This window comes from Anser anser (assembly GCF_964211835.1).
Source record: "Anser anser genome assembly, chromosome: 1".
Taxonomy (NCBI): domain Eukaryota; kingdom Metazoa; phylum Chordata; class Aves; order Anseriformes; family Anatidae; genus Anser; species Anser anser.
In genome coordinates this window covers 1,196,305-1,220,013 of record NC_139720.1, presented here as the reverse complement: position 1 = coordinate 1,220,013, position 23,709 = coordinate 1,196,305, and the positions used below count along the sequence as shown (strand labels likewise).

General features: G+C 63.1%; 1 protein-coding gene across 1 annotated transcript; it reads left to right on the top strand.

The window, feature by feature from the left end:
* The first annotated feature begins 99 nt into the window (after nucleotides 1–99).
* On the top strand, nucleotides 100–23,596 carry TNPO3 (transportin 3). Its single transcript, XM_083840645.1, has 23 exons — nucleotides 100–380; nucleotides 4,462–4,662; nucleotides 5,707–5,780; nucleotides 6,214–6,370; nucleotides 8,673–8,816; nucleotides 10,511–10,686; nucleotides 11,908–12,046; nucleotides 12,733–12,879; nucleotides 13,285–13,392; nucleotides 13,847–13,938; nucleotides 15,983–16,122; nucleotides 16,214–16,405; nucleotides 18,518–18,609; nucleotides 19,088–19,164; nucleotides 19,384–19,444; nucleotides 19,715–19,855; nucleotides 20,311–20,427; nucleotides 20,791–20,885; nucleotides 21,034–21,190; nucleotides 21,856–22,023; nucleotides 22,203–22,315; nucleotides 23,048–23,139; nucleotides 23,227–23,596. Exons 1-22 carry the CDS (start codon nucleotides 255–257, stop codon nucleotides 23,106–23,108), a joined length of 2,778 nt encoding a protein of 925 aa, XP_083696771.1. The 5' UTR covers nucleotides 100–254; the 3' UTR covers nucleotides 23,109–23,139; nucleotides 23,227–23,596.
* The last annotated feature ends 113 nt before the right edge of the window (nucleotides 23,597–23,709 follow it).

Genomic DNA, 23,709 nt, shown 5'->3' with positions numbered 1-23,709 from the left:
CCTACCGGGAACCGCGCGGGCGGCGGCGGCGGCGGGGGAGGGAACCGCGAGAAACGGGGAAAACCTCGGGGCAGGAGCGAAGCGGCTTCGAGGCCGGGAAGCGGCGGGGGAGGCGGCGGTGCGGGGCGAGGTTTCCGGGGGGGGGGCGGGGGGACCGTTTTGCGGGGTGCACCGCCGCGTCCCGGTACCGGCGCGGGGCCAGGAGATGGCGGCGGGCGGCGGCGGGCGGCGCTGAGGGCGGCCGAGGAGGCGCCATGGAGGGCGGCGGGGCCAAGCCCAGCCTGCAGCTGGTCTACCAGGCCGTGCAGGCCCTCTACCACGACCCGGACCCCAGCGGCAAGGAGCGGGCGAGCTGCTGGCTGGGAGAGCTGCAGCGATCGGTCAGCGGCGGGCGGGGGGGCACCGAGGGGGCACCGGGAACGGGGACGGGAACGGGGCGGGGGTGGGGGGAGGGGATAATGGGGTTTGTGGGGGGGGAGGGAGTGGGCCTGGGGGGCTGGGTACCGGGTATGGGGTTGGGGGGGCTCGGGAAGGGGCCTGGGGGGGCCCCGGTTAGGGCCTGGGGGGGGGTCCCGGGTGTGGGGTTTGGGGGGGGCCTCCGGGATTTGGGGTCTGGGGGGGGTCAGGAACAGGCCTGGGGGGTCCTTGGGTCCGGTCGGGTCGGGAGATCCCGGATATGGGGTCTGGGGGGGGGTCAGGAACGGGCCCGGGGGTTGGGTACCGGGTATGGGGTTGGGGGGGGGAATTTGGGATGTGAGGCCTGGGGGGGTCAGGAACAGGCCTGGGGGAGTGGGTACCGGGTATGGGGTTGGGGGGGGGGGGGGCACTTTGGGATGTGAGGCCTGGGGGAGTCCAGGAACAGGCCTGGGGGGTCCCCAGGTTCTGGTCGGGTCGGGAGATCCTGGATATGGGGTTGAGGGGGGGGGCCAGGAACGGGCCTGGGGGAGTGGGTACCGGGTATGGGGCTGGGGGGGGGGGCTCTGGGATATGGGGTCGGGGGGGGGCCCAGGAACAGCTCTGGGGGGATCCAGGTTCGGGTCGGGTCGGGAGCTCCACGATATGGGGCGTGGGGGGGCTCGGGAACAGGCCTGGGGGGTGGTCCCGGATATGGGGTTTGGGGGGGGGCAGGGTTAGGGTTACGGGGGGGCTCTGGGATATGGGGCCTGGGGGAGGTTCCAGGAACAGGCCTGAGTGGGGGGGGGGGAGTTCTGGGGTGTGGGGGGGTCCTAGGGTCAGGTTTAGGGGGAGGGCTCTGAGATGAGGGGTTTGGGGGGGCCCTGAGGAATGGGGTTACTGGGGGGGTGGCTCTGAGATACGGAGTTTGGGGGGCTCCGTGATATCGGGCTTGGGGGGGGGGGGCAGGATCAGGTTTGGAGGGGACACGATATGGGGTTTGGGGTTGTGCTGGGGGGGGGCGTCCAGGATATGGGGTTTGGGGGGGCTCCAGGAACAGGGCAGGGTTGGGCTGGGGGGGGGTCTGTTTTTTTGGGTTGGGAGGGAGCCCCCATGACGTTGGCTTTGGGGGGGTCCGGGGATTGTCCTTGGGGGGGGCTCCGGCACCGCCGCCTGCTTTGGGTTCACTCGGGTCGGGCTCCGCCGATCCCCCCCGGTTCCCCACCCTGCACCCCCAGCACCACCCCGAGCCTTCCCCCGTTGCCCCCAGCGCCCACCCCCGGGACAGCCCCGGTGCCCCCCCACCCCCCTGCAGCCCCACGGGGCCGACCGGGGAGCTCCCCGAGCCCCGTTCCAGCCATCCCATATTAATTCCCCTTTTTCCTTCCCGGAGGGGAGCCGTGTGGCAGCGCCCCCGGGGGCACGGCACAGCACCCCCAGCTGAGCCCGACCCCCGGTCCCCAAAGGAGCACCCCAAAAACCAACCCCGCTGTCTGAGAGCGGTGCTCTGGCAGCTCGGGGCCTCTCCCAGCCCCCAAAAACCTCTCCCTAACCCCCCCGACCCCCCTGTCCCGGCCCCAGCGGGGTCTCGGGGAGCGGCCGGGGCTTTCAGGGGGAGGAGGAAACCCCAAATCCCTTTGCCCATCACTTCCAGAGACGTCCCGGGGGGCTTCTGCGGCGCGCTCGGAGCGATTATTTAGGGTCCGGTGAAGCACCGAGCGGGGCTTGTTTCGGTGCCCGGCCTCTGCGGGCACCTCGGAAGCAGGAATAATTTTTTTTTTAGCCGCAAACCGCTTCGATGATTTCCTTATGGCCAACGTGACGCGCCCCCGGGTGTCCCGATGGCTTCCATCACTCGTCGCGGCGCTCCGGAGGCTGGCGGTGCCCGGCCTCGGTCTCCGGCCCCATTTCGTGCCCTCTGGCCGCTCGTTATTCGCGGGGCGAGCCCTGCCGTAACGAGGCAAATCGTGGGAGAGTTTGGGGCTCGTTCGAGCCGAAAAGTCAGCCCCAAACGCCGGGGTTTAACTCGTTTCGGATGCGATCGGTCCCCCCGAGCCTGATGCCCTGAGCGTGCCGCGGGGAGCTGGCACCTGGTGTCTTTGGCGAGGGGTTGCCGCAGCCCGGGGCGCGGTTCGGTGCTGGTCTGGAAGGGTTTGGGGTGTGCTTGCGGGGATTTCGGAGAGCTGGAGCTGCACGGGGCCCGTGGCCGGGCGGGGCTCGCGTAAAGGAGTCAATTCCGGGGCCGTTTTCCCCGGATCCGTCCCCGAGGCTTCCTTGGATCCGTCCCCGAGGCTTCCTTGGATCCGTCCCCGAGGCTTCCTTGGATCCGTCCCCGAGGTTTTTGGCCTCCCCCACCTGAAATAACTCCAGCGCCGCGGGGAAAGGAGCCTCTGGCACGCCTCGGCGCTCTGAGCTGCGCTCACCTTGAGCTTTTGTCCTGCTCGGCCGGGTCCTGCCCTGACCCCAAATCCCGGACTCAGGCCGCCGGCGGAGCGCTGGGCGTGTGAAACCCACGGGTTCCCGTCCATCCCTCGTGCCCTGCCGCGAGGACGTGGCTCGCTCCGACGGTCGGTGCCCACCAGGACATCCAGCGGCCCCTTTTTGGCACGGCCGAAGGCGCCTCGGGTCCTGCGGGGCCGTTTGGGACGTGCCGGGGCCCTCCCGCGGTGCAGAGAGATGTGGCTGCCCCGTTCCTCGGCCCCGCGGCGCTCCCGTGGCGGAGACGCGGAGCAGGACGAGGAAGGGGGCTCGGGGCCACCCCGGGGTTGTGCTTTATTCTTACGATTATTTTTTAACCCTGCTGCTCCGACGCCTCTCCTGGACCTCGGTGCCTCCGGGACGGGCGCCGCACCTCGGTCGGCCCTCGCGGGACGAGCGTTGGGGCAAAACGAGGAGAAAACCCCTAAAAACGTTGCGGATGCTCCCGCTTCAAACCTCCCGGGGGCTCCAACACGATTCGTCCCCAAACCAACGCCTTCTCCCGCGCCCGCGGGCAGAGCGGGCAGAAACGCCGCTGTTTGTGGGCAGGGATTTCTCCGGTTTTTGTGGCTTTTCTTCCCCCCGGGCACCGTACGCCCGCGTCTCCTCCTGCTGCGGCCCTGTAAACGCCCGGCTCGCGTTTCAGAGCCGCGCTGAGCGCCAGCCCCAGGCGCTGCGCGCCCGCCTTCGCCTCGGGGACCTGCCCGCGTTTGTCCCTTCGGCGGCCAGGGCTGGAGCGGGCACTGGGGCTCGTGCTCCTACTCCCCTGGCTTAATTCTCGGCCCCCCCAAAATATTTTTGGAGGCTCCGCCGTGAAGCTGGGCAGCAGAAGACAGCCTGAGGCGCAAAAGCAGGGCCTCGGGGACGGGGGGACTTGAATTCACAAGCAGAGCCGCAGACCCCGGGCGCTTTGTGGTTGTGGCGCCGGGCTGGAAAGTGGGGCTGGCCCCTCCTCTAACCCCCCGGGAATACTCGGGGGTCCTGTGCCCCCCAAAACCTCCCCAGATCTCCTAAATTCGGCCGCGCTCTGGGCGGTCTCACCCCCCTCGTGGTGAGCTTCGTCCTCCTCCTCCGGAAAGTTGCGCCCGGCGGCACCGTGCTCCCGCGCCGTCAGGGCCCTGGGTGAGTGCTGCAGGAACTGCAGTTCCCAGTTCCTCTACCAAATCCCGCTGGTTTCCGGAGCAGGATTTCTCCTCTGCCGTACCGAGAGTCCCCTCGGAGAGCCCACCGCCCGACTTACTTCAGCCCTCGAGGGGTTCGGGTCGTTTCCGAAGGAGCTGCGGGAAATCCGGGCACGGGGGGGGGGGGGGCAGCTGCCCCGAGCGCCGCCGGTGCTGAGAGATCCCAAAAGCAGCGCTAATCGCGCTGTCCTCGCCCAAACGGGAATTGTGTGGAGGGTGCCGGGCACCGGTCTGCCCGCTGCAGGCGTTGCGTGGCCGTCCCCAGCCAGGCACCGTTGTCACCACGGCTTGAGGTTTAGGGGCGGCGTGGGCTTTTAGGGTGAAAATTGTGGGAGGGGAGGTGTCAGCAGGGATCCGGGCCGGCTCCATCCCCGCGCGGGGAGCCCCCTGACGCCGCGGCTCGCCGCAGGTGCACGCCTGGGAGATCTCGGACCAGCTGCTGCAGATCCGGCAGGATGTGGAGTCGTGCTACTTCGCGGCGCAGACCATGAAGATGAAGATCCAGACGTCCTTCTACGAGCTCCCCACCGACTCGCACGCCTCCTTGCGGGACTCCTTGCTCTCCCACATCCAGAACTTGAAAGACCTCTCGCCGGTCATCGTCACCCAGGTAGGCGCTGCGCTCTGCAGCCAGCCCCGGGGCCGCCCCGGGGGTTAACCACGGCCGGCTCCGTCCCGGTCGGGGGCAGCTGGTGGCCAGGCTCCGTCCTTTCTCGGCGCAGGAGCACCCCACACCACGGGTCCTGCTGCTCGCAGCCACCTCCACCTTTGCCACCGCTGATTTTTCTCCGAGCCAAAGCCCACGGGTGTCCCCCGGCCGCTTTGCCTCCAGCTCAGAGCCAGGAAGCCAGTGGCTGCAGGCAGCCGGCCGCCTCTCCCAGCGCAGGATCCTCTGCCCTTGCTCGTTCCCGATTCCTTTATTTGCCACCCCCTTTATGTCCCTGCTGGGAGACGGAGGGAGCGGGGAGAGCCGTTCCCGGGGCGTCTTCCTGCGCTCAGCGTGGGGGCGCGGTGTCGAGCTGCCCCGCGTGGACGGGCTGCTTCCCTCTGGGAAATCCCTTCCTGCCCCTGGTCGTCTCATCCACCCAGCCCTGCGCAGCCTGGGGCAAGGCTTTAAATCTTTAAATAACCCGGCGGAGAGGGTCACGCGCTCCGGTTGGGCGGTGCTGCTCCACAGATGATGGGGACGATAATTCTTAATTCACTTTTTTTCCAATACCCAAGACCTTGGTTGAGCTGGTGGCGTTGGCAGAACTCTAAATGAAGGGAGCTGGCAGCACACCTCCTGCCTTCAAAAGCCTGGAATGATTTTCTCTAGCTGGGAAAGATGGGGACAGAGGTGTGTGACGGCACGGGGAGGGTCGGGCTTTGTTCCCTGCTCGGCACAACCGCGTGCGGCGCCTCCGGAGGAGCCAAGGGGCCGGCACGGCTGTGCCGGGAGCACCCGATGAGTAGAGTTTTGGAAATTTTGGGACTCCCTGTGGCTAAATTCGGCAGCAGCAAAGCGTAAGGTGCCGATACCACTCGGGCAGCCCCTTTCCAAAGGGACTGTGCGTGGCGTGGGGCCCGGCCGTGCACATGCGGTGGGTCTCCGGCACGCTTGGGTGCGTTTTGGCGGTCGCCGCTCTGAGCCGTGTTCTCTCTCCCCTTCCAGCTTGCTTTAGCGATAGCAGACCTTGCCCTGCAGATGGCTTCTTGGAAAGGCTGCGTGCAGACACTGGTTGAAAAGTAAGTCACGTTTACGGCGTTAAACTCCGAATTATTCGCGGAGAGAGCAGCAGCGGGAGGACCCGCGTCGGTCCACGTGGTCCGACGACAGGGGGGTTTTTGTCTCCCGATCAATAACGCGAAGTGCCTCGGGTGGCCGGAGGAGAGGCTGCTCACGGCCCTGCATGATGGAACACGCGGCTCCCTGAGCCTTGGGGGCTTTTCTCATCCCTGGCTTTGTTACCTTCCAACCCCTCGCAGCGTTATCCCGCTGTGCAGGACCGAGCAGCAAGGTCGGGTTGTTTGCCACCGCTGCGCAGCGCCCCGGGCTCGCCGTTCGTGTCCGGAGGCGTTCCCTTTACCCGCCCGATTTTGCTCACGATGGCTGATTTCACCAATTCCACCAATTCCGGCTGCCGCCTGCCTTCACCCCTCGTCCGTTTTCTCCTCCCAGGTACAGCAACGACGTCACGTCGCTGCCCTTCCTGCTGGAGATCCTCACGGTGCTGCCGGAGGAGGTCCACAGCCGGTCCTTGCGCATCGGGGCCAACCGCCGCACCGAGATCATAGAGGACTTGGCTTACTACTCCAGCACGGTCGTCTCGCTGCTGGTAAGAGCGGTGGCGCGCAGTGGCCGGCTGCTCAGGGAGCTCGCGCAGCCGCTTCTCCCTCTCCGCGTCACCAAGTCAGGTTGCTCCAGACTGGGCGTGATCAAAGCTGGAGGGAAAAAAAAAAAAAAAAAGGATCAAAACTTCTTTTATAGGGCCGGTGCCGAGCAGATGAAAGTCCCAACCAGACACAGTCAGGTTCCTGTTAGCGCTGGGCTGAGAATTAAGGGAGTTACGGTGTTTTTGTCCTCTCCGTTGGGCTCCCCACTGCCCTCTCTCCACTCCGCTATCTGGTGGCGCAGCGTGGAGGCTCCTGGAGGTGCCCGAGGCCAGGCTGGACGGGGCTGGGGGCCGCCAGGGCTGGTGGGAGGGATCATTCCTGCAGCAGGGATTGGAGTTAGATCATCTTTGAGGTCCCTGCCGACCCAAACAACTCCGGGATTCGTCTGGCACTGCGTAAGTTCAGGAAAATGCCTTCAATCTCACAACTGGGGTCCGGTGGGTGGCTGGGACCCGGCTCCTGCGCAGGCTGCGGTAATTTGGGGTTACTCCACGGCTAAACGGGAGTACCCCAGCCCGTTTCGGGGTGGGTGTGCACACACACGTATTGTCACCGACCTGTTAGAAGGGCGTTCAGGTCCTTAGGGACTCTGCTTTCTCTTCTCGTGCCCCTTGCAGCACGGTATGCTCCCGATTCTCACCCTCGTGCGACCAGCTGAGGCTACGTATTTAGCCCCGCGGCGTGTTCGGTACTGCCTGCGTGGCTTTGCCGTGACCGCGTTCAAACTGTCCCCGTGGCAAGGCCGGGCAAACCTCCTGGTTTGTCCCCGGGGGCTCCCCCTTTCACACTGCCTGCGATCCGGGTGCTGGGAGCCTCAAAACGGGGCGAGCTGGGGGAGCAGAGGGTGAATCCTGCCTGCTCCGTGCTGGCTCCCTCCTTTCCTGAGAGACTTGTCGTGTCCTTCGGCGTTATTTGAGTCCCGTAGACGAGCAGCCAGCCTGATCCCCTGGCTCAAATGAAGCCCGCGCCCTAACTTCTTGAGCTTCCCGTTAGTTTTCACCATTTCACGGTGCGTATTTAAAGAGGGAAAGGTAACGCGCCCCCTCTCACCCTCTCCTTTCTGGGGAGAGGAGCGGTTGTTTCCCCTCATCAGCCGAATCCTCGCTATCAAAGGCAGGAGGAACCTCAGTTTGTAGGATCCCGAGCCTGTAGGATCCTCGGTCTGTAGGATCCCCCACGACAAGCGCAGCCTGTGCTCGGCCGGGCTTTTTGGTGCCGTTTCACCGAACGGCAGAATCACAAGGAGCTGCCGCGTCTCCCCTGGGTGTGTGCGTGCCTGCCGGCTGCGCTTTGGGTTCCCTCTCACCAAAAAGCAAAACTTGTGGGCGTTGGTTTCGCGTGTGAGATCTCTCCGTGTCGCTCCCAGCCCCGGCACAGGAGTGAGCAGGGTGTCCTGCCCCTTCTTCCGTCCCCTCGTGCCCCTCAGATGTCGCTGACACCCCTCTGACCCCCCCCTTCCCTCCCCGGTGGGACCTGCTCCGTGCCGTTACCGCCCCAACCCTTCGGGCAGCCCGCTTCCATCCCTTCCATCGCTTTGTTGTCCCCGCAGCTGGGCTCAGAAGCCCCTTTGCCCTGTGCTTCTCCGTCCCGGCATCTGTAGGAGGTTCTGCTCAGCTCCTGATGGGGCAGGAGGTGGCTTCGAACTAACAGGGGAGGTTTGGATTAGATAGGAGAAGAAATTCCTAATTACGGGGGCGGGGAGGCCCTGGTGCAGGCTGCCCCGAGGAGCCGGGGGTGCCCAAGGCCAGGCTGGACGGGGCTGGGGGCAGCCTGGGCTGGGGGCAGGGGCTGGAACCAGCTCGCTCACCTCTGAGGTCCCTGCCGACCCAAACCCTTCTATTTCGGGATTCCCCTGCAGCTTTTCTCGGAAACCCCCCGCCCAGGCACTTTAACTTTGCCTGAGGAGCAAAATCAAGTTTCCTGTGTAGGATTCGGGTGCTAAAATCACTTTTCTGAGTTGGAAAATGGGCTTTTAAAAACTTTTGTGGAGACTAGGATGACATGCAACACCCATCTTCAGGATCTGCGTGCCTCCGCGTGGGTCCAGCACCGCTGACGGTTCTGCCACCCTTGGAGGGTGAGCACAGCCCGTGCTGCTACCCGCCCCAGGCCCCTGTACCCTGATGAGCGCCAGGGGTGTTTCTTGGCGTAGAGGCTCCAGGGGGGCTTTCCCGAAGTCATTTTGTGTGTGAAATTACGTGTCGGGGTTGGGGTCCTGAGCAGTTCTTCCTTGTCCCGCCGCAGATGACGTGCGTGGAGAAGGCGGGCAACGACGAGAAGATGCTCATCAAAATCTTCCGGTGCCTGGGGAGCTGGTTCAACCTGGGCGTCCTGGACAGCACCTTCATGGCCAACAGCAAGCTGCTGTCGCTCCTCTTCGAGGTGCTGGTGAGTATTTCTTGCACGCTGCTAGCGGGGGCCTCGTGGACTGGGACAGTGTCGCTCTTAAATCCAAGCGGCGCCGCCTCTCCTCCTGCAGGTACGCAAGGTGAGTTTTGTCCCTCCTGCCCCAAGCAGCAGGGGCCCCGGTTTGGCTGTTGCTGCGAGTTTCTTAGTCCTCGATTTGTTTTTCCGGAGCAAACTCGGACCTGGAGCAGGTCCTGGCACCGGCTCTGGGACCAGAGGGACCTGAGGTGCCTCCGTCGCGGTCCGGGAGGGGGCCTGGATCTCTAAAACCTCGTGGGGCTCCTCCGTAGCGGCACAGAACTGAGCAGCAGAGGTCGACAAAAGGCAGAAAAGCTTCTCTAATCTGGGCTGAAATGTTCCGGGAAAGGCACGGCTCTACCGGAGCCCATCACCCGGGGTGGGCAGAGGAGGTGTGGTGTTGGCAGAGCTTTCGGGAGTGAGCAGAAACGCCATGGGCGACGTTTCCACCTCTGCAGCCCCCTTCCCGCAGCCGCTGGCAGCCGGCAGAACGCTCCGAGATGGTTTAATTTTCTATTTATATCCCTTCTCCCTGCTCCTGCCCTGCTGATCATCAATTCTGGAACCTGTGCTAGGCGGAGACCTCGTCTGGCTGAAGCAGGAGCCGGGTTCCAGTTTCCTGCGGTGGCTGCAGGAGATTTAAGGGGGGTGCCTCTGGATTCAGAAGCTGTCTGCTTGGAGAAAGCACCAGGCGTTGCTTTCATCTGCTCAGCACTAAAATCACCGCTGCTTTTTTTCTCTGGATTCTCACCAAAACCCTTAGTTCCCTTTCTGGCATTTTGTGTTAGAACAGCAACCAGCAAAGGGGTTTTTGTGGGCGCGTGGGAGAGCCCCCGGACCCCGTGGACAAGGGAGGGTTTGGAGAGCCCGGCGGGGCGGCGAAGGAGCGAACGAGGAGCAGGAATTCCCGCAGGAGGGAGGAAGCTCCCGCTGCAAACGAGGGCTGCAAATGAGGGAACCTTCATTTGCATCCGGAGGGAACCTTCATTTGCATCCGTGCCGCGGTGCCGATGAAACCAACGGCAAATGCAAACGAGGGCCCCCCGGTCAGCGGGACAAAGGGCAGACAGTATTGGGGCAGAAACCCACGCCCTGCGGGACCTTCCCCTCCTGCTGGCGTCGCTTTTAAGCCCGGCGTTTGTCCCGAGGGGCCGCGAGGCTTCGCGGGCTGCCGTCCAGACGCTTTTGAGACCCGGCGCGAGAGGCGCCCGCGGAGCTGCCGCTCCTTTGTCTGCTCTCCCCGCCGCGCCGCGCGCGCTCCTCCTTAGTATGCCACCCTCGTCTCCCTCCTCAGCTGCTCGGGGCGCCTGCTCGATCAGCCTCGCACCATTTCCTGCCGGGCGGGACCTGAAATGTTCCCCCCGGCCCACCACAGCGGTCGATATTCCATGCGTGCTTGTGAGAAACCCTGTCCCCGCAGCGGGGCGCGCGCCCGCAGCGTTTCGCTTCCCTCTGCACCCCGCAGGTTCCTCTTGGTCTTCCTCCCGCTCGCGCCGTGCGTGGTCTGGTTGCGGAGGGGTCGATTTTGGCCTCGGGTGTCTGCGGGCAGGGCAGCGAGGGCTGCGCAGGGGCTGGAGGAAACCCTCCAGGAGCCGCGGTGACGGCAAAAGGGCTTTCCAGCGCCGCCCGGGCTCACTTCTGCTTCTTCTTTCTTGCAGCAACAGGACAAAACTTCGTCAAACCTCCACGAAGCTGCTTCGGACTGCGTGTGCTCGGCCCTCTACGCCATCGAGAACGTGGAGACCAACCTGCCCCTGGCCCTGCAGCTTTTCCAGGGCGTCCTCACCCTGGAGAGTGCCTACCACATGGCCGTGGCGCGGGAGGACTTGGACAAGTAAGTAAACTGGCAGCCCGGGCTGCACCCAGAGGGAAGGAGAGCGACAGTAATTAACTGCCCGTGCCTGTCCCCGGCTATTTTTGGAGCCCGTGCTGTTCGCTGCGGCGCTCCGAAGCCTCTCATGCAAACCAGCGGCTGCAAGCAAAGCGAGCTGGTGGATTCCCCACCCCGGTGCAGCGCCGCGTGCCCCAGGGTGACGCTCTGCTGGCCTTTCATCGTGGCCAGAAGGGACAAACCCTAAAATCCTGCAGCCTTCCTGCCCCAAAAAGCCCGAAAAAGCACACCAAAAGCCATGCTGGCTGCCCTCCAACCAGAGACCCCCTCTTCTCCACCTCCACCGACCCTTTATCAGCAAACACCGGTAGCGTTCGCTCTTCCTTCTGGCTGCCGCTGTCACGGGGCTGCCCTGGCACCCCCCCAGCTCCCTCCTTGCACACCGACGTCTCCTCTCCTTCCACGACCGTCCTTCGTCCGGCTGCTCCGGTGTCCCGGTGACACGGGACCGAACGCTCCAGGTCCCGCTCCGCTCCGTTCCTCTCGATTTAAAGCGTTGTGGCTGGGCACAGCCCGTTTGGGGTGAGCCCACCCCGTGGTCAGCCCGTTTCCCTCCAGCTTCCATTTTAAAACTAAGAGGTTTGGGATGCTTTTGGGGGTGGAGGCTGCTGTCCTGCTGCTTCCACCCCGGGGACTTTGAGCTCCTCGTGCCCCAGCGGTTCTCACCTGGCCCCTGCTCACTCTGTGGGTGGACGAGGTCCAAATAATGTGTACCTTCGACCAGGAGGAGTTCAAAGCTTCTGCCGTAGAATCACAGAGTCATTAGGGTTGGAGAAGCCCTCCAGGATCACCTGGTCCAACCATCCCCCTCCCACCAATGTCACCACCAAACCACGTCCCCAAGCACCACGTCCGACCTCTCCTTGAACACCCCCAGGGACGGTGACGCCACCACCTCCCTGGGCAACCCGTCCCAACGCCTGACCGCTCTTTCTGAGCAGAAATGTCTCCTCGTTTCCAACCTGAACCTCCCCTGGCACAACCTGAGGCCATTCCCTCTGGTCCTGTCACTGGTTACCTGTGAGAAGAGGCCGACCCCAGCTCCCCACAACCATGTGGAGACTGCTGCAGCACCCGAGAGCTCCCATCACCGGCACATCCGGGGCGCGCCACCCACACGGGCGCACCTGGAACATTTCTCACCCCCCTTTCTCCCCTCACCAGGGTGCTCAATTACTGCCGCGTGTTCACTGAGCTCTGCGAGACCTTCCTGGACAAGATAGTCTGCACGCCGGGCCAAGGGCTGGGCGACCTGCGCACGCTGGAGCTGCTGCTGATCTGCGCGGGCCACCCGCAGTACGAGGTGGGTGCGCCTTGCCCCGTCACCAAAATTCGCTCGGCCGAGGCGGTGGGAAATCATCCTGGTGGGGGACTGGGGGCTTCGTCCTCTCGGCTTAAACCTCGCGGGGCTGCAGCGTAGCTCCTGCTGGCTTTGCCTTCCCAGGCAGATAAAGCAGGGCGGGCGCTTCGTGGGTGCCATCGTGCCAGCACCCCAACCCCCTCTGTGGGTCCCCATCGTGCCAGCACCCCAGGAACCTTTTTGTGGGTCCCCATTGTACCAGCGCCCTGGTCCCCATCGTGCCAGCACCCTGGTCCCCTTTGTGGTCTCCCTTGGCCCTAACCTTGTGCTCAGGAGGACCCACAGCTCCCCAAAAAAACCCCAAAAGGCCAGTGGGGACACAGATTTATCGTTGGCAGGAGCGGCTGACGTGAAGTTTGGAGCGACAGCCCCCTTTTCTGCTTTGATTTTACTTTTTCAGAGATCATTTTTGCTTTCTTCGGAGGGCTGGCGGCAGGCTTTCAGGCTGACTCTGGGTTTAAAACCCCCCTGTTACGTGACCAGCAGCAGGGCCACGTTTTCTCGTGGCCCGAAGAAGCCTTGCTGCCGATGGAAATTTGTGCGACCCCCCCGGGCACCCCCGGAGCTCGGGGCGCAGCGCCAACACCCCGGTGGTGACGTGCCGCTACCTTTTGTTGCTTCCTGCCCAGGTTGTGGAAATCTCCTTCAACTTCTGGTACCGGCTGGGGGAGCACCTGTACAAGACGGACGACGCCGTGATCCACAGCATCTTCAAAGCCTACATCCAGCGCCTGCTCCACGCGCTGGCCAGGCACTGCCAGCTCGACTCGGACCACGTAAGGGTGGGACGGCTCCCCCCGGGGGCTGCAGGGCCCTGCAGGTGGCGGTGCCACAGCTGTAATTGCAGAGAGAGGGCTGAGAGTAATTAAAGCTGCTGTCTGGCACCTCCTTTCGTCAGGTCGGCAGAACTCTCTGGCATCTCGATGGCGCCGTCCTCCTCCCTCTGCTCCGTGCCTCGTCCCCTGCGCGCGGCGCGGCCGTCGGGGCGCGTTGCGCGCGCTGGGGGAGCTCTTGGTGCACTGCTCCCCCACCCCAAAATCCCCTCCAGTCTCGCTCTGCCGGGAGAGAGGGGAGCAGGGACGGGTTTCTCCTCTGAAATACGATTGCTGCTCGTGTGCCGGCGTGGCCGAGGGGCCCCCCGGAGCTGCCGTAACGCCTCTGCTCTCTGTGCCCTCCTCTAGGAGGGCGTCCCCGAGGAGACGGACGACTTCGGGGAGTTCCGGATGCGGGTCTCGGACCTGGTGAAGGACCTCATCTTCCTGGTGGGCTCGGTGGAGTGCTTCGCTCAGGTGGGTCCTCCCCGCTCACCGACCGCGCCGAGACCTCGCCGGGCCCCCTCGGCTCTGCCCTCCCGGCCTCCCCCGAGCCCGGTGGCTTTGCCCCGCGCTGCCGGCCCCGTGGGAGGCCTTGTGTCACGCCGTGCGCCTCCTGGCTCTCATCCAGGCCTCGCCGCAGCCCCGGGCGGCGTGTCTGCTGCTGGGCCGGGCCCTGGCGGCCTTCAGGGCAGGGAGGAGGCCCTCCCACGCACACACATCGCCTCCTCGAGCACAAGGAAGAGGCTGAGAGAGGTGCCGGGGATGTTCTGTGGGGAGCAGCTTGGGCAGCTCTCACATTTCGAGGGTCCCAAAGCAGCCGGGTGCTCTGTGGCCAGCAAGGTTTTGTCTTGGCGGGGGGGACACTGGGTGCTGCACACCCCCGGGCTGCGGTCGTGGCTCCTTTTGTGACCGGTTCTCCTCCCCGCAGCTCTACGCCACGCTGAAGGACGGGAACCCGCCCTGGGAGGTGACGGAAGCTGTCCTCTTCATCATGGCCTCCATCGCCAAGAGCGTCGACCAGTGAGTGCCGGCGGCCCTGCGGCCGTGGGCTCCTCCCGGGCCCTGGGGTTTGCCCAGTATCCCGAGGACACTCGTGGGGTTGTGCTTTCCTAGGCAGAAGAAAGTGGGGTTCACGCGTTTAAAACCTGCTTCGGCTCAAGCAGGACGTTGAGGAGCGTGGCACAGCACCCCCCTGCCCGTGGAGGTCCCCGGGGCTGGGGTCTCCAATTCCCAGCTGGGGACAGGACCCAGGATGGAACTGGGACTGCGGGAAGCGGCCGGACCCCTCGGGGCGTCCTTTTCTGCGTGCTCCTTGCGCTTTTTTAACGCTTTTCTGCGTCAAGGCCGCTCCGCCCGGCGTTATCTCCGGTTCTATTTCTGCTTCGCCTCCCAGAGCGCCAGCCTCCCCCTGACCTTGCGCCTCCGGGGCTGGGGATAAACCGGGAGCCCGGCCCCGCTCTCCCACGGGAGGGCAGGCGGTGCCAGCGCCGTGGTGGCCACCGGCAGGGGCTGGGAGCCGGGGATGCGCTGGCTGGGGATCGGCAGCAGCCTCCCGGCAGGGAGCGGCCTCCTGGGAGCCTGGGCAGCGCTCGTCGGCTTTGTTCTCGTGCCTCGGGCACCTCAGCGCGGGCGTCTTGCCGTCCCCAGCTTGGTTTAGTGACGCCAGAGGTGCTGCCTGCCTGGGTCCCGGCTTCGGTCCCTCCCGTGCCCGTGTCTGGGGCACCCAGCGCGCCCCGGCTGCCCCGAGTGCCCAGCGGGGTGCTGAGCCTACAGGCCTGAGGCCGGGGAGCGCAGCGGGTGCGGTAAGCCCGACCCGGGCTGTGCGGGGCTTGCATTTCCAGCAGGGTTGGTTCTGGGACTCCCTTTCCAGCCCAGCACCTCCTGGGGTTGCGTTTCCACCTGTGGATCCTCTGCGATTCCATTTCTACCTGGGGTTACCCTGCGATTCCCTTTCCACCCAGGGATCTTCTGTTGATTTCGTTTCCACCCGGGGATATTCTGTCTTTTATTCCCGCCAGGGTTTATTCTGTGATTTCATTTCCACCCGGGGTTATTCTCTGATTTATTTCCACCCGGGGTTATTCTGTGATTCCCTTTCCACCTGGAGATATTCTGTGATCCCCTTTCCACCCAGGATTACTCTGTGATTTATTTCCACCCAGGGATCTTCTGTAATTCCCTTGCCACCCGGGGTTATTCTGTGATTCCACTTGCAGCCAGGTTTATTCTGTGGCTGTGTTTCCAACCCAGGATGTTCTGTGATCCCCTTTCCACCCGTGGATCTTCTGTGATCTGTTTTCACCCAGGGTTATTCTCTGATTCCCCTTCCACCCGGGGTTACTCTGTGATTTTATTTCCACCTGGAGATATCCCGTGATTCCATTTCCACCCGGGGTTATCCTGTGATTTATTTCCACTGGGGTTTATTCTCTGATTTATTTCCACCCAGGGTTACTCTCAGATTCCCTTTCCACCTGGGGATATTCTGTGATTCCCTTTCCACCGGGGTTTATTCTGCGATTTCGTTTCCATCCGGGGTTATTCTGTGATTTGTTTCCACCCGGGGTTATCCTGTGATTCCATTTCCACCCAGAGCGATTCTGTGGCTGCATTTCCACCCAGGGATATGCCGTGATTCCCTTTCCACCTGGGCTTATTCTCTGATTTATTTCCACATGGTATTATTCTGGGATTCCCTTTCCACCCTGGGTTACTCTGTGATTTATTTCCACCCCGGGGATCTTCTGTGGTTTATTTCCACCTGGGGTTACTCTGCGATTCCCTTTCCACCTGGAGATATTCTGCGATTCCCTTTGCAGCCAGGGCCATTCTCCGATTCCCTTTCCACCCGGGGTTACTCTGTGATTTATTTCCACCCGGGGATCTTCTGTGATTTGTTTCCACCCAGGGCTCTGCCCCGTGCCTCCCGTTCCGGCCGGGGTCACCCCACACCTCGATGACCAACCCAGCTCCGCGCAGGGGAGGCTTTGCGGTGGGCGGGGGGGCATCGAGCCGCTTCCCCCATCGGGCCTCATCCCGTCCCTCTGCTTCCCCCCCCTCGCAGGGAGAACAACCCGACGCTGGTGGAGGTGCTGGAGGGAGTGGTGCGGCTCCCCGAGACGGTGCACACGGCCGTGCGCTACACCAGCATCGAGCTGGTGGGGGAGATGAGCGAGGTGGTGGACAGGAACCCGCAGTTCCTGGGTGAGTTCCCTCCCGGCGCCGCCCCCCCACCCCCCCATAACGCCGCCGGCCCCCTCTCCCCGCGCTCACCGGCGCCGTCTCCGCTCCGCAGATCCCGTGCTGGGCTACCTGATGAAGGGGCTGTGCGACCGGCGCCTGGCCTCGGCCGCCGCCAAGGCCATCCACAACATCTGCTCCGTGTGCCGGGACCACATGGCGCAGCACTTCAACGGGCTGCTGGAGATCGCCCGCTCCCTCGACTCCTTCACGCTCTCTCCGGAGGCTGCCGTGGGGCTCCTCAAGGGTAAGCGCGGGCAGGGGGCAGCCCCCGACCTGCGGCCTTCGGGCCCGAAGCGCCGTGCGCGCCCGCAGCCGGCCCGAAATCCTGCCCCGGGGCGGGCAGGAGGAGAGGCTCCGGGTCGGTCTGCGTCCCGCGGAGACGCTCGGGACTTGAGATGCGGGGAGGTCTGGAATCGTAGAATCACAGGGAAATAAAAGGTGAGAAAGAGGAAAAAGGAGGGGATTAAAGAAAAAAAAGGGAGGAAAAAGGAGGGGATTAAAGAAAAAAAAACAGAGGAAAAAGGAGGGGATTAAAGGAAAAAAAACAGGAAAAAGGAGGGGATTAAAGGAAAAAAAACAGAGGAAAAAGGAGGGGATTAAAGAAAAAAAACAGAGGAAAAAGGAGGGGATTAAAGAAAAAAAAGAGGAAAAAGGAGGGGATTAAAGAAAAAAAGAGGAAAAAGGAGGGGATTAAAGAAAAAAACAGGAAAAAGGAGGGGATTAAAAAAAGGAGGAGGAAAAAGGAGGGGATTAAAGAAAAACAGAGGAAAAAGGAGGGGATTAAAGAAAAACAGAGGAAAAAGGAGGGGATTAAAGAAAAACAGAGGAAAAAGGAGGGGATTAAAGAAAAACACAGAGGAAAAAGGAGGGGATTAAAGAAAAAAAAACAGAGGAAAAAGGAGGGGATTAAAGAAAAAAAACAGAGGAAAAAGGAGGGGATTAAAGAAAAAAAACAGAGGAAAAAGGAGGGGATTAAAGAAAAAAAACAGAGGAAAAAGGAGGGGATTAAAGAAAAAAAACAGAGGAAAAAGGAGGGGATTAAAGAAAAAAAACAGAGGAAAAAGGAGGGGATTAAAGAAAAAAAACAGAGGAAAAAGGAGGGGATTAAAGAAAAAAAACAGAGGAAAAAGGAGGGGATTAAAGAAAAAAAACAGAGGAAAAAGGAGGGGATTAAAGAAAAAAACAGAGGAAAAAGGAGGGGATTAAAGAAAAAAAACAGAGGAAAAAGGAGGGGATTAAAGAAAAAAAACAGAGGAAAAAGGAGGGGATTAAAGGAAAAAAACAGAGGAAAAAGGAGGGGATTAAAGAAAAAACAGGAAAAAGGAGGGGATTAAAGGAAAAAAAGAGAGGAAAAAGGAGGGGATTAAAGAAAAGGAGGAAAAGGAGGGGGTTAAAAAAAAGGAGGAAAAAGGAGGGGATTAGGGAAAAAAGGAAAAAGGAGGGGATTAGGGAAAAAAGAGGAAAAAGGAGGGGATTAGGGAAAAAAGAGAGGAAAAAGGAGGGGATTAGGGAAAAAAGAGAGGAAAAAGGAGGGGATTAGGGAAAAAAGAGAGGAAAAAGGAGGGGATTAGGGAAAAAAGAGAGGAAAAAGGAGGGGATTAGGGAAAAAAGAGAGGAAAAAGGAGGGGATTAGGGAAAAAAGAGAGGAAAAAGGAGGGGATTAGGGAAAAAAGAGAGGAAAAAGGAGGGGATTAGGGAAAAAAGAGAGGAAAAAGGAGGGGATTAGGGAAAAAAGAGAGGAAAAAGGAGGGGATTAGGGAAAAAAGAGAGGAAAAAGGAGGGGATTAGGGAAAAAAGAGAGGAAAAAGGAGGGGATTAGGGAAAAAAGAGAGGAAAAAGGAGGGGATTAGGGAAAAAAGAGAGGAAAAAGGAGGGGATTAGGGAAAAAAGAGAGGAAAAAGGAGGGGATTAGGGAAAAAAGAGAGGAAAAAGGAGGGGATTAGGGGAAAAAAGAGAGGAAAAAGGAGGGGATTAGGGGAAAAAAGAGAGGAAAAAGGAGGGGATTAGGGGAAGAGAGAGGAAAAAGGAGGGGATTAGGGAAAAGAGAGAGGAAAAAGGGGAAAAGATCTCCGAGATCATCTCCTCGTGTCAGGGCCTCGGAGGCTCCCGAGGGGCTCGGGTGCCCATCCCTGGCAGCGGGGCGGCCGTGGGGCTGAGGGCTTTGTGGTTAAAGGGGTGAAATTAACGTTTTTCCTCTTGTCCATGCTTGTGTATCGATGCAAGCGGCCTCGGTGGCGGTTCGGCTCCGTTCCCGTCCCTGCCACGGAGCGCGTTCCCCTCCTTACCCCGCAGCGAGGGCGTTTCGGTGCTGCTGGTTCTGATTCCTGGCCCCTTTTCCCCTTTTTTTCGGTTTCAGGGACCGCGCTGGTGCTGGCCAGGCTGCCCCTGGAGAAGATCGCGGAGTGCCTCAGCGAGCTCTGCGCCGTGCAGGTGATGGCGCTGAAGAAGGTACGGCCCGGCCCGAGCCCCGTGGCTCCCGGTGCATGCGTGGGGGCTTAAATGGGTTCGAGATGCTGACCTGCGGGATGGGAGGAAACGGTCTGGTCCCCAGAGACCACCGTGTGTGCCTTGAGCTGCCCCGAGACCCCCTCAAACGCAGCCGGCGGCTTCTGTCCTGCTCCAGGTCCCCAAAAGGCAGTGGCTGTGGGGGCCTTTTGGGGCAGAAGTGGGGTCAGGGAGAGCAGGGACCGCTTCGGTGAGCCCAGAGGAGGCTCGGGGTGTGGAGAGGGGAAGGGAAGAGCCCCCCTGAGCTTTCAGAGCAACCCGCCTGCATGTGGCGGAGGCTGGGAGCCGCTCGGGTCCTGGGCAAAGGTTTTCCATGCCGGGAGCTGCAGTGCCGCTCCTGCTGGAACAGAGAAATGTCCTTGGGCTGGAGGGACGCGTTCATGCACACATTCTGATGTCCCCACGTTTCCCTTTCTTCCAGCTGCTCTCTCAGGAGCCGAGCAACGGCCTCTCCTCAGACCCTACAGTGCCCCTGGACCGACTCGCCGTCATATTTAGGTACGGGGGCTTGCGAGCTGGGGCACGGCCGGCGCTAGTGGCAGCCTCCAGCCCCCCAAAGAGGGGCTGAGCACGGGGTCCCGGCCCCTCTGAGCCTGTCCCCGGCCCCTTCCCCGCAGCCCCTGTGGGTGCTGGGCCTTCCAGCCCCTTTTCTTACCTTTTACACCCCAAACTGATGGCGTAGTGGAAGGGCGGTTGACCTTTCTCTGCCTTTCGCAGGCATACCAATCCCATTGTAGAAAACGGGCAGATCCACCCGTGCCAAAAAGTCATTCAGGAGGTGAGTGCCGGCGGTTTGGGGAATATGGGGGGGTGGGGGGGGACGTCGGGCAGGGGGACGGTGCCGCTGGGGGTGCCACGAAGTCTTGTCTCCGAGTTGTGGAGCTGAGCTCCCCGCTCCTGCACGGAGCCAATTCACACGCCCCGTAACCAGCACCCAAGGGGCATCTGCCTGCCAGTTTTTGGGTCGATTTGGGCCTTTTTTTCGGTCCGAGGGGTGGTGGCGTCTCGTGTGCCGTTTCCCCCGCTCACCCTTCCCCTCCGCGCCCAGATCTGGCCCGTGCTGTCGGAGACCCTGAACAAACACAGTGCCGATAACCGCATCGTGGAGCGCTGCTGCCGCTGCCTGCGCTTCGCCGTCCGCTGCGTGGGCAAAGGCTCGGCCGCGCTGCTGCAGCCGCTCGTCACGCAGGTACGGGCACGGGGACGCGGCCGGGACGGGCGCCGAGACGCCGGCGCCGCGGCGAGCGCGACGGAAAGCGCCGGCAGCTCCTGCACGAACCCGCGTGGGCGGCAGGGAGCTTTGAACCGCGGGGCAGAGCCGGGCGCTGCCCGGGAGCCCTGCGGTTGTGGCTGCGATTTAAAAGGGATGCGAGGAGACGCCGGCGGCGTGCGGCTCCCTGGGGAGGCAGCGCTCAGCTCGGTGGCCCCCGCGCCCCTCAGACATAGGCTGGGCTGAGGAACCCGCACTTGCTTGGGGTCCCCGCGGTGCGGGGATGCTCCAGAGCACAAGAAGAGACCCGAGGCAGCCCCTGTGCCCCGGGATCTGCCCCCGATAGGGCTGGGGGCTCGCGGCGGTGGCTCTCAGTGGGGGTCCGGAGGCGGTGTTGGCGGCGGGCAGGCGTCACGTCGCGTCTCTCCCCGCAGATGGTGAACGTGTACCGGGCGCACCAGCACTCCTGCTTCCTCTACCTGGGCAGCATCCTGGTGGACGAGTACGGCATGGAGGAGGGCTGCCGGCAGGGGCTGCTCGACATGCTGCAGGTGACCGCCCGCTGCCCTCGCCGGGGGTGCAGCAGGTCCTCTGCGCCTCTGGGACGTGTCCCATTAGCGGGGGGGAGAGCCAGGTCCCCCGGGCGGTGGCAGCGATGGCCGTGGGGAGAAGCGGGGCTCTGACCCGGTCCCCGTGGTCCGTGCTGGAGATCTGCCCGGGGAGAGGAGGGTTCAGACAGGGGGAGGGCAGTGCGTGGCCAAGCCGGACACCGATGTCCTCTGTGGGGGCTATCAGCACCGCGGGGCCTCGCTGCCTGTCCTCCCTCCTGCCGACGGGGCTGGCTCGAGTCTCAGCAGCCAAGACCACTGTAATGACCGCTAATTGCTGACCGATCCCCGTGCCCCTTCTCCTAGGCGCTCTGCATCCCCACCTTCCAACTCCTCGAGCAGCCCAACGGCCTCCAGAACCACCCGGACACCGTGGACGACCTCTTCCGACTCGCAGCCAGGTTCCTTGCTCCCCTTCACCCCCCTTCTCCTTCCTGGAGCCTTCCCGGCGCCACCAGGGCAGCGCGCCCGTCCCCGTGGGCAGGCGGAGGAGGCAGGGTCCGGCCGCGTGCCGGTGACCCCCTCGTCCCCCCCCCCGTACCCTCGCAGGTTCATCCAGCGCAGCCCCGTCACCCTGCTGCGCAGCCAGGTGATGATCCCCATCCTGCAGTGGGCCATCGCCGCCACCACCCTGGACCACCGGGACGCCAACTGCAGCGTCATGAAGTTCCTGCGCGACCTCATCCACACCGGGGTGGCCAACGACGTGAGTGTCCCCGGGGAGGGGGACGGGACGGGGTTGGTGCCCGTGGGATGCCTTCCTCCTCCGTGTCGGTCACTGCTGGGCGCGCTCGGAGCCCCAGCAGCAGGACGGGGACGTGGCAGAGCGAGGCCGGAGGAGGCCACGAGGATGCTGCAGGGGCTGGAGCCCCTCTGCTGCAGGGCCGGGCTGAGGGAGCTGGGGGTGCTCAGCCTGGAGAAGAGAAGGCTCCGGGGAGAGCTCCCAGCGGGCTGCCGGGGCCCGAAGGGGCTGCAGGAGAGCTGGGGAGGGACTCTGTGCCGGGGGGTAGGGGTAGGGCAGTGGGATGGCTTTAAACTAAGAGGGGAGATTTAGATTGGATATTAGGAAGAAATTCTTTAGGTGGTGAGGGCGGTGAGACCCTGGCGCAGGTTGCCCCGAGAAGCTGTGGCTGCCCCATCCCCAGGGGTACCCAAGGCCAGGCTGGATGGGGCTGGGGGCTGCTTGGGCTGGGTGGGAGGGGTCGTGCCCATGGCAGGGGGCTGGAACTAAATCATCTTTAAATCCCTTCCGACCCAACCCACTCTGTGATTCTCTAATTCCACGAGACGCCCGGGGCGCTGCCCCCCAGACCTGACCGCCTCTCGGCACCCCCTCACCCTCCTCTTATCCCCCCCCCCCGCCCCCCGCAGCACGAGGAGGACTTCGAGGTGCGGAAGGAGCTGATCGGGCAGGTGATGAACCAGCTGGGCCAGCAGCTCGTCAACCAGCTGCTGCACACGTGCTGCTTCTGCCTGCCCCCCTACACCCTGCCCGACGTCGCCGAGGTGCTCTGGGAGATCATGCAGATCGACCGGCCGGTGAGAGGGGCGGGCGGCGAGGCCCCGGGGGTCCTCCTTGGGCCGGGACCAAAGCTCCAGCACGGTCCCTGGGGTCTTCCTCGCACTGGGACGGGGGCAAATGCTGCTCGGATCGAGCGTGGCTTTCTCCCGGTGCGTCCCGTGGTGCTGAGCCGCTGCCTCTCCTCCTCCTCCTGCAGACGTTTTGTCGCTGGCTGGAGAATTCCCTGAAGGGCTTGCCAAAGGAGACGACGGGGGGAGCCATCCAGGTCACACACAAGCAGCTGACAGACTTCCACAAGCAGGTCACGAGGTGAGGCGGCGGGGGGAAAAACCCATCTTGCAAAACCCAGCTCGGGGCGCGGGGGGGAGGGCTGCAGACCCCCCCCTTCCGAGGGGAGCCTCGCGCCTCTCCCGGTGGGTCCTGGCCCGGCCCCAGCGCCCGCATCCTTCCCAGACCATTCCAGCCCGAACCACGCCGCTGGTGCTGAGCGGTGCCCGTCCACGCGGGGCTGCCCCTCCAGCCCCACCGGATCCCTGCGGCCACCCACGGACCCCCCCGAGGGTTTCGGACCCTTCCTGTGCGGGGCATCCTGCACGGCCACGGCTTGTCCCCCGGCACCGGGTCCCGGTGGGACGTTACCGCCGGCACTGCCCCGGCCGTTCCCAGCGTGACCGCTGGCTCAGCCTCGCGCCGTGGGGCGCCGGCGGCGTTCCCGGCCCCGACAGGTTTTTCCTCTCCTGCAAACGCGGCGTCGGGGTGCCGGCGCCTTGCGCGCGCCCTGCCCGCGCCTCCCGGTCGCCGATCCCGGCGGGCCCGTCGCTGGGGGATCGATGAGCCCCGCTCTGCGCCCTGGGGACATCGGGGTGGCACCCCGGGGGCTCGCCACTGCCTTCGTGTCCCGGCTGTGTCTGCGCCCCCGCGAGGGCACCTGCCCGGTGCTGGGCATCGCCCAAGCTTTGGGGAAGCCAAAACTGTGACTCATGTCCCCGGCCGGTCCGTGTGTCCGCCCTTCCCCTAACGCAGCCCTCCCTCGCCTTGCAGCGCCGAGGAATGTAAGCAGGTCTGCTGGGCTCTGAGGGACTTCACCCGCCTCTTCCGATAGCTCCGGCACCGGCACGGCGCCTGTCTCCCAGGTAGGGCTGGGGGCTGCCGCGGCGCCGCTCCCGCTGCCCCACGCCACGGTGTCGCCGCCCCCCCTGACCCCCTCCCTCCCCTCCCAGGAATGTCTTTTAATTAGAAGAAGACAGGAAACGAAGAAAACGAGAACGTGTCCCACAATCAGCAACCTTCGTCGCGGCCGAGGGCTTTCACTCGCTCCAGCGCATCCCGCCAGCCAGGGCAGCCGCGGCCGCCGCGTGCCGGAGGAGGGCTCGGCGCGTCCCGTGCCTGCGCCACGGCCCCGAAACAAGAAAACAAACCAACGGGGGAAAAAAACAAAAACAAAAACAAAACAAAAAAAAATACAAAAACAACAACAAAAACAGAACCACCGGCAGAAAATGAATTTGCCTGGCAGCAAAACAAGAGTGCAAAGTAGAAAACTTTCTGTGAAATGAAAAATAAATAAATAAACGCAAATTCCTTCAGGAACGATGGGGTTTCCAATGTACCTAGCAGCGAGGGGGTGGCTGCTGGGCGACCCCCCCCCGGCCCCTCGCGGGCAGCAGGGGGAGGCCGGGGCTCGGCCTGGGGACGCGCGGCGG

Excerpts from the sequence above, each read along its gene's own strand:
- TNPO3 (XM_083840645.1), top strand. The coding sequence starts at position 255 with ATGGAGGGCGGCGGGGCCAAGCCCAGCCTGCAGCTGGTCTACCAGGCC. Across the intron at positions 6,371-8,672 it reads GCACGGTCGTCTCGCTGCTG|ATGACGTGCGTGGAGAAGGC; the intron begins GTAAGAGCGGTG and ends GTCCCGCCGCAG. Across the intron at positions 22,316-23,047 it reads TTCCACAAGCAGGTCACGAG|CGCCGAGGAATGTAAGCAGG; the intron begins GTGAGGCGGCGG and ends CTCGCCTTGCAG.